The sequence below is a fragment of the Sinocyclocheilus grahami genome, unplaced genomic scaffold (genome assembly GCF_001515645.1).
Source record: "Sinocyclocheilus grahami isolate Dianchi unplaced genomic scaffold, SAMN03320097.WGS_v1.1 scaffold35.1, whole genome shotgun sequence".
NCBI classification, from domain to species: Eukaryota; Metazoa; Chordata; class Actinopteri; order Cypriniformes; family Cyprinidae; genus Sinocyclocheilus; species Sinocyclocheilus grahami.
This window is the reverse complement of record NW_015505214.1, coordinates 2,083,153-2,092,788: the sequence shown is the minus strand read 5'-3', so window position 1 is coordinate 2,092,788 and position 9,636 is coordinate 2,083,153. Positions and strand designations below refer to the sequence as shown.

Genomic DNA, 9,636 nt, shown 5'->3' with positions numbered 1-9,636 from the left:
ACACACACACACACATATATATATATATATATATATATATATATATATATATATATATTTTTTTTTTTTACAAATATTAGTAATTCTACATTTTTAAATATCTTTTTTTATGAGTCACACCACATAACATTTTACTATCCTGTACTAACCTTGTCTTATCATTAAAAGGTCAGATGATCTAATATTTTAAAATACTTATTGACCTTTTTTCTTTTCATGTTGGTTGCACCACATGACTTGATCAAAATGCATATTAATTTTGATGACCCTTAGTTGAACACAGCAGTCAAGTAACATTACTAGCAACCAACAGTAAGACACCGTGACCTTCAACAAGCATGCAATCCATCACACTTTCCGGCAACCCTGTTTCTTCATCTCTTCTTTCCAGCAAATCTGTTGCATCTCTGTGCGTGCAAGTAAGCCCACATATTACCAAAGAAACAGTGGCAGTTGCTAGAAAATCATCACCTGTTCCAGCCTGAAGAGAGAATTACTGCAGCTGAACAGATTAATGAGTAATTAATCTTATAATTATAATCTGTAATTAATCAGCTTTTTCCTGCAAAGCTTTATGAGAACGCAAATGCAAATTCACTTTATTCCCAAATCTCTAAATCGCTCTCTCTCATTTAGCTTGGATCTATATGTGTGTATCTGCAAAAGGCCAGAAGTAATCTCCACATGATTCTAATTACCTTAGTGGCACAGATGAGAACAAGCGATGCTTGATTTTTTTTAGTTTTAACCTGTTGAAAGGAAGACGATAAACAGAGCGCTCTTAGAAAGAGAAACAATGTTGGCTCTTATCTGTGTTACATACTACTACTACTACTACTTTTTCTTAATCTCAATTTTCTGCAATTAGCCCAAATGACATTCAAACTTCTTTTATAGACAATTTTTTAGATGTGCTGTATATTATTGGATATTTTTAATAAAGAAAATAAAGTTCAGAAATTCTTCAATTGGCATTGCTGGAATGTTTGCACACACTAATACTAATACAAATCTAGTTGTAGAATCAGTTACCAAAGGTTCTGCTGCCAGAAATGATTTGAAAAAATGCTTGAGAATTCATGTGTTGCATTTTCCATTTGATGTTTTTTAAATGAATCATCTAACAGCCACTAATATGTATCTGGATATATTTATAGAAGCTTGTGACACACGAACATCCGTTGACTATAAACAATGCCAGCCTTCGGCCCTTATTTACTGAGCGCATTCAGCTTCCATTCATATATTTCATGCACTTTCCAAAATCAGTGTCTTTCTAAAATGTTCTTTGTACAGAGTTTCATTTTTGGAAGGAGCAGGTATTAATGCAATGAGTGTGAAAGACAAAAAGACAGAGTCGTACTGGAAATGTAAGATGTCTCACATGTGCTACAGGTGAACCATGTGCCAACACTTCAGTACGGAATGTTCTCTGAAGAGTAATGACATGGAAATTCGTCCAGGAGCAGCTTCTTTTTCTATGAGCGTATTTTAGTGAGGTTTATGACTCTTGGAGAAAACATACGTTTTTCTAACCTTTCACATTTCAGCCATTTGGTTTGGTTTCACTATTATGGTTATCTTCATAATGTGTTCACACAGGACACTCACAGTTTTTCTTGTCACATGATGCACATAAAGATCATGTCCTCTGTGAACATCTCTTACACAGTAGTGTTAATCGTTTTTGTGGCCATTTATTGCGGCTTTATTGGCAACATTTGGTTTTGCTCAATTTGCATCTACTGGTGCTGTTCATGTGTGTCTGACAGTAGCAGGGCACTATGGGTAATTGTGCCACAACTAGGTTTGTGATTAGCCTTCTGTCAAATCAGAGAGAAGTGTGTGTGTGCACAACGTGAGAATGTAGACATTTCTACATGAGGAAGTGGTTAGTGTAAAACGACCTTCTGTCTTGGAAGGTTTGTTTCCTTTAAAACCAATATTTTATGAATAGAGTCCCTTATCCCCTACAGAATGGTACATAGACGCTCAGTGGACCAGATTCCCAAGAGCTTCAGCCAGAGAAACCGTGAGGAGCACCAGGCAACCAAGAAACATCTACAACATTCTACAATATAATCCACAAACCACAGTCCTCAAAATAAGACAGAATCCACAAAATACAGTCTTCGTAGTACAAGAAAAGCCACAAGACACAACCCACAGAGTGGCCGACACTGTTTTAGATAGCACAGTGGAAATCTCTGAGAGTATCAGGCTCCGAACGTGCTGAGAGAGCAGCTCTTAACCAAGCTAACAAACACACCCATCCAGATGCATTTGCCCCCTTCTGCATGACCTTAAAGTGGACCAGAAAACACCCATCTCTTTTTGTGAAAAGCAAACAAACAGAATAAGAGGCGCAGTTCTGGGTAATTTTCTGCCTTTGATGTTTTTCCTACTTCCCTGCATTGGATTATGAAGGAACACGGAAGTAATCCAATGAAAACTCTCAGAATGACCCTTGACCAGACCGCTTGGCCCACCCGTACCCTGGCTGAGCGCACAGGGCAGCAGCTGGAGGAATTTGTTCAGAAAACCAAAAACAGCAGCGAACGTACAGGTGGTGGCATGTGCCAAACAAAGACGAAGGAGAACTTTCCAGCTGCTGACAGATTGAGGGATGAAGAGTGAAATATCAGAGAAATTACATAAAGAAAAAGCATAACAATTGAGTGAAGAACTTGCAACTTTTACCCAGGTGTCTTCTGACCTTTGTTCTCAGTTGGGGTCCACCAGTCTTGGGTGTCTTCTGTGATTCCTTATTCTCCCAGTGGCTCTCTAAAAGTCCTTAAAGCTGAACACATCTCTTGTATCTCCTCCTCCTCCTCAAAGCTCCTGTGGTATCGGATCCCCAGTGTCCAGGACCCTGCTCAGCCCAGTAGGGAGCTCCTGTCCAAGGGTTCACGAGATCTGGGGCAGCGGCATCGTTCAGCCTTCAGCTGCTTTCTGGAGACTGAGGAACTCTCGGACAGCAACTCTAGTTTTTCACGAAGGTTGGGGGAGGGAGGGGTGGACGGAGGGAATTGGGACCTGATTTTTTTTCCTCTCTCTTCCTTTTCTCCTTTTTGGAGGGAAGGGCCTAACCCCTCCTCTGATGTAACGGGTGCTGAAATAGAGACAGAATAACTCGACCCCTTCTAAAATTTCACCTCCCATCAAATCTCTCATTCTTCAGGGGAGGAGGAGGAGGGGAGATCTCTCTGAACACAGGGAGAATAGGCTTGCAGTCTATGTGGAGACGGAGGGGACTGCTTTCGCTTAGAGCCCAGCAGCACGGGACTCCACCGTTCCTTCCTGTGGTCTCACTAGACGCACATGCTTTCAGCAGTCCTGAGGACGGCACAAGTTGAATAGATAGTGATCTTCCCACGCATGTCTCTAAGATGTTTGTTCAAAATGGAACAAGGAAACTGAGGATCATTTGGACAGGGTGTGGAGAATGTGTTTGAACAATCTGCCCAGTGACACCAGAATGTCCTTCCCTTGTTTTCTTGTGTAAATTCACGATTGTTTGTGTGTTTGGCTCTCATCTGATCTTTGGAAAGCTCGAGATCCTTATAGGGATAGTTCACCCATCTGTGCCTGACTGACTTCTGTGGAAGTCAAAGGAAAATTTTGAATCCACACAGTGAAAGTCAATGGGGTCCTGTGTTTGTTTGTTTGTTTGGACCTCATTGACTTTCATCATATGGTCAAAAACAGTTTAAATGTTCTTCAAAAATCGTTTTGAAAGCAAGTCATATAGGTTTGGAACAAGATAATGGTGAGTAAATGATCACACAGTTTGTGTCTTTGGGTGAACTATCCCTTTAAGTACATTAAGGTTTCTTTGTGTTAGCTTTCCATTGCTAAAGGAATAGAGGTCTATGGGGGCGAGCCACTGAGCTGGAATAAATGTTAAAATAGACATGGTTTTGATTGTACAGCCACAAAATGTAAACATATTACATGTGTTTACAGGAGACTAGAGTGATAAAATCACTTTCTAACCATGTCTATGTAACATTATATACAGTCTTTCAAATCCTGTTATGAGCGTGTAATGACAGTGAACTCTTTTTCATATAATACAAGCGATTTTTCCAGAAATAGACTGTTTATATAAAATCCACTTGCATGAAAGTAACACATTAAACAGAAGTTCATCCCAGAACAGTAGTTGTACTGAAAAAGGACAATTTATAAGTTTACAGGTTAAATATATGCTCCACATTTCTACTTTCAATGCCTCTAGAACCCCTTGACTTTCATTGTAATTGCATTATTTTAAACACTATTTCTATTTGTTGTTACAAACTAAGGGACAGTTCGAACTTGTTTTCTATAATAATTGCCCGCAAGGAAGAATTAATTATTCTTTATGTAAACCATTTCATACTGAAATAAATGTTTCCTCCTCAACTGCGTACATTTTTCCTTTATTTGTACAGTTTTCTCCCAGGTTATTGGTTTGAGCTCTGGTCAGTAGTAGTATTTTGAGTTTGGCGTCTGTGTTTTATGTTGAGTTAGTGTGTGTGTGTGTGTGGGGGATCTGCAGAGGTGTTTAAATGGAAGTGTGATGCCTGAATGGCTCGACTTCACCCAATTAAATGAGGTGTTAAGGAAATGGACAGACGTCACCTGTTCAGTAGAGATTTTCTCCCGTTTTGCTTTCCCACAATAATATTTAGCTTGTGCCTGAGCTTTGTCTGACATTCACAAAGCAGCCATCTCTCTTCGAGATCTCTTTCAATTTACACATTGCATTGATGATAAAATTACATACACTACTGTTCAAAAATTTGGGGTCAGTAAGATTTTTGAAAGAAATCAGTACTTTTATTCAGCAAGGATTCATTCAGTTTCTCAGAAGTGACAGAAAAGACATTCACACTGTTACACAAGGTATCGGTTTCACATAAATGCAGTTCTTTTGAACTTTCTATTCATTAACAAATCTTGGGAAATAATGTATCTGGTTTCCAGAAAAAAAAAAATATAATAACAAATAAGGAAACAACACAATTAACAATGATAAGAAATATTCTTTAGTGTAGCATATTAGAATGATTTCTGAAGGTTGTGACAGAAGACGGGAGTAGCTATGTTGAAAATTCAGCTTTGCATCACAGGAATAAATTACATTTTAAAATATATTAAAATAGAAAACTGTTTTTTCAAAATTGTAATATACTTTACAATATTACAGTTTTTTTTTTTGTTTTTTTTTTTAGAACTTTTGATCAAATAAATGCAGCCTTGGTGAGCAAAAGATCGAGAGGGGAAAATCTTTCCAACCCCAAACTTTTGAACAGTAGTATACGTATAGTGGGTTGAAATATGTATTCTTATTATTTAAATATTTATTTAAAATTTCAGCTTTGCATCACAGGAATAAATTACATTTTAAAATATATTAAAATAGAAAACTGTTTTTTCAAAATTGTAATATACTTTACAATATTACAGTTTTTTTTTTTGTTTTTTTTTTTAGAACTTTTGATCAAATAAATGCAGCCTTGGTGAGCAATTCTTTCCAACCCCAAACTTTTGAACAGTAGTATACGTATAGTGGGTTGAAATATGTATTCTTATTATTTAAATATTTATTTAAAATGTTTGGTTAGTCATGATTATAATTGAGGATAATTTAGAGATCTTTGGCTGTCAATCACTTGATTGACTCCACCCACTCTACTTTCAATCGCAGCTCTCAGTGTCCACCCACACTACAGCACAGTGCTCTGTGTTTACTTATCTAATCGTAAGTTATTGAGGGATTCAGTCTGCGTTTATGTCAGTGTTGCTCTGCAGTGTGTCTGCTACGTTGTGTGTGCTGCGGGCTGTCTGACACAGAACTGTAATTCTTATCTTACCCCTGATTTCCTGAGATGCACAGTAATGATAATTTAAACAACGCTTACATTGCTCTCTCTTCCGTTGTCTGTTTTAAATCAGTCTGGATTCTGGGATTGATTTGTCTCTTAATTGTTTTCTGAATCTTTCATTTATCATGCCGTCATCCACATCGGTGGCTTGTGTACTGTTGTTTTTGATGATCGTCACAGATGTGATGCTCTGGTGTAATGAGCTTGTTTGCAGTCCCCAAGCTTATATCATTAAGAGCATGCTGTTATAATTTAGAGATCTTTGGCTGTCAATCACTTGATTGACTCCACCCACTCTACTTTCAATCGCAGCTCTCAGTGTCCACCCACACTACAGCACAGTGCTCTGTGTTTACTTATCTAATCGTAAGTTATTGAGGGATTCAGTCTGCGTTTATGTCAGTGTTGCTCTGCAGTGTGTCTGCTACGTTGTGTGTGCTGCGGGCTGTCTGACACAGAACTGTAATTCTTATCTTACCCCTGATTTCCTGAGATGCACAGTAATGATAATTTAAACAACGCTTACATTGCTCTCTCTTCCGTTGTCTGTTTTAAATCAGTCTGGATTCTGGGATTGATTTGTCTCTAATTGTTTTCTGAATCTTTCATTTATCATGCCGTCATCCACATCAGTGGCTTGTGTACTGTTGTTTTTGATGATCGTCACAGATGTGATGCTCTGGTGTAATGAGCTTGTTTGCAGTCCCCAAGCTTATATCATTAAGAGCATGCTGTCACAAACACGTATCATCAATATTCACACACTATCAGTTAATATGCTGCCAAATGTTTCTCCAGAAGCTGCGTATATTTCTTCCTAATGCAGATACTTCCTGCACATAATGTTTCTCACTAATCCAAATATTTACTCAGCATGAAATAAGCGCTCTGTAGACGGGCCAGAAAAAGCCTGTCTGTCCACCTCCCAACTGCAGACAGACAAGAATAGAACGAGAACAAATGATTTCTGATAGGAAAAGAGAAATAAAGAGATATTGAGATGAGAATATTGAAAATTGAAAATAAAAGACTTTCAGTTGCCATTTTGCTGTAGATTTTGTGACTTTCTTGTGTATTTATAGGTATATATCTGTCTGATCTGACCTACATCGATTCGGCGTATCCCTCCACCGGCAGCATTCTGGAAAACGAACAGCGTTCCAACCTGATGAACAACATTCTGAGAATCATCTCAGACCTGCAGAGATCCGTTGAATATGGTGCGTATCACATTGCGTGTTTGTTTACTTCGGCAAATGAACAGAAGTAACAGTGAATTAATTTCTCCCTCTGTCTCAGATATCCCAGTATTGCCGCATGTCCAGAAGTATCTCAACTCTGTTCGCTACATTGAAGAGTTACAGAAGTTTGTGGAGGACGACAATTATAAGTGAGCAGGAGCTGCGTGTTCATTACATAATACACTACCAGTCAAAAGTTAGGAATAATTACGATTTTTGAATGTTTTTGATAGAAGTGTCTTATTCTCACCATGACTGAATTTATTTGATGGAAAATGCAGTAAAAACAGTAATGTTATGAACGACACGCAAAATGGTTTCTATTTCCGTGATGTCGCGGCTGGAACAACAACATTCAAACTATGACAATAATAATCTCAGGCAGGGGCGGATTTAGTGATTTGGGGGCCCCAGGAAAAATACAGGAATGGGGCCCTATACAATTTCACACATTTACAACCTTGAGGTTCCTTTCACTGTTGCTCGCTGCTGCACAACCGTGTCCCATAGTTGTGTCTAATCTTTTAGATTTTTCATGTACATGTTATAAATAAAGGATTTCTTTAATGTTGTAAATCCCTTTTTCACATTTAAACAGGTTATAATAGTATTAGAGTAGGTTGGACACTAGGTGGTGCGTTGGGGTAATTTTCACTATGCAATTGTCTACACAACGCTGGGCTGTCTAATTCTAAACTTTAAAATATACATTTATTTGTATTTATTTTAATTGCACATTTAAATTAAACTGAAGGAAATTATAAATTTACATGCTTAAGGATTATTTCAACCAAACATGAAGTGTGCCTGTGTGGAAAGTGACTCTGCATGGTCCTTCTTGGGTCTTTCACAAAAACGTTTAAACATTTAAAAAAATTAAAATAGGCCCTATATAATATGCACTGCTGCTTAGTATTACAATTATAGCTTCAGATGCATGATATCTGTAGGGCCCTATGAAAATAGGTAGCCTAATTCTGATACATGCAAAGACTAACCATTATGACATGTAGGCATTTTATATTTATGTAGCCTACACAATAATAATCTTTTACATTGCAATCCTTTCATTTTTAATATTTGGCATGTTTGTGTGCTGCTGTGCATCCCTGTGTGTGTAATAAGCAGTGTGTATGCGCAGTGGACCCGCCTATACTAACGCGCTCTTTAAATAACAAAAAAACTACTGCGCCATTGGACCAGGTTTTAGTTGGTCAGTGTCGGAGTCTATTTCAGTTGCCTCAAAATAACAACGCACCAACAATGCGCCTGAACACACCTAATTTTCAGTCCAGCACGCCCATGAGCGCACACATGGGCGCAAATGCATTTGTTATTTAAACAACGTGGCGCAGGATGTGAAAATGATTACTGCGTCGGGCTGAATCTAGCAAAAAAACACTTGCATGGCGCCGCATTGCGCCGGATGTATGATAGAGCCCAATCTCTCACGACATGCTAGATTTTCATCTTTCTCCTATATACATAAATTCATGTTAATGATATTCACCTATAATCTTTTATGTAAATCAAGAAAACTAAATCACTAAATCTTATGCATGCTCCTCCAGGGGCGGATTTAGTGATTTGGGGGCCCCAGGCAAAATACAGGAATGGGGCCCTATACAATTTCACACATTTACAACCTTGAGGTTCCTTTCACTGTTGCTCGCTGCTGCACGACCGTGTCTCATAGTTGTGTCTAATCTTTTAGATTTTTCATGTACATGTTATAAATAAAGGATTTCTTTAATGTTGTAAATCCCTTTTTCACATTTAAACAGGTTATAATAGTATTAGAGTAGGTTGGACACTAGGTGGTGCGTTGGGGTAATTTTCACTATGCAATTGTCTACACAACGCTGGGCTGTCTAATTCTAAACTTTAAAATATACATTTATTTGTATTTATTTTAATTGCACATTTAAATTAAACTGAAGGAAATTATAAATGTACATGCTTAAGGATTATTTCAACCAAACATGAAGTGTGCCTGTGTGGAAAGTGACTGTGCATGGTCCTTCTTGGGTCTTTCATAAAAACGAGTGGGCGCCATTTAAAAGAATTAAAATAGGCCCTATATAATATGCACTGTTGCTTAGTATTAAAATTATAGCTTCAGATGCATGATATTTGTAGGGCCTTATGAAATCCGTTTTATTTTCCCCAAATTAACTTTTTTTCTGTTTTAATTTTTCTGGATTCAGTTTTTTTTTTTTTCGTTTTAATTTTTCTGGATGATTATATTAAATTTTAACAAAAAACATGTCTTATTAATTAAAATCATGAAACTTGTTTAATTTAACAGCAATTTAGGCTTATTAAAAGTTTAACAAAAATTACATTCTTAGGGTCCAAATTCTGCGCTTTCTTTCTTTTTTTTTTTTTTTTAATTTTTCTGTATTCCATTTTAATGGTTTAATCAAAAAAATATCTAATTAATTGAATTCATAAAAACAACTTAATTTATTAATTTGTATACAATAATAGGGCCCTATGAAGTTTAAATTTTATTTACTTTT

The 9,636-nt window shown here is 37.1% G+C and overlaps 1 protein-coding gene across 1 annotated transcript in view; it reads left to right on the top strand.

The window, feature by feature from the left end:
- Positions 1-9,636, top strand: part of LOC107581502 (ras-specific guanine nucleotide-releasing factor RalGPS1-like) — a 97,142-nt gene that overhangs the window by 75,511 nt on the left and 11,995 nt on the right. The window contains exons 8-9 of the mRNA XM_016267080.1: positions 6,956-7,093; positions 7,173-7,263. Of these exons, the coding sequence (XP_016122566.1) occupies positions 6,956-7,093; positions 7,173-7,263 (229 nt within the window). The remainder of the gene's footprint in view (positions 1-6,955; positions 7,094-7,172; positions 7,264-9,636) is intronic.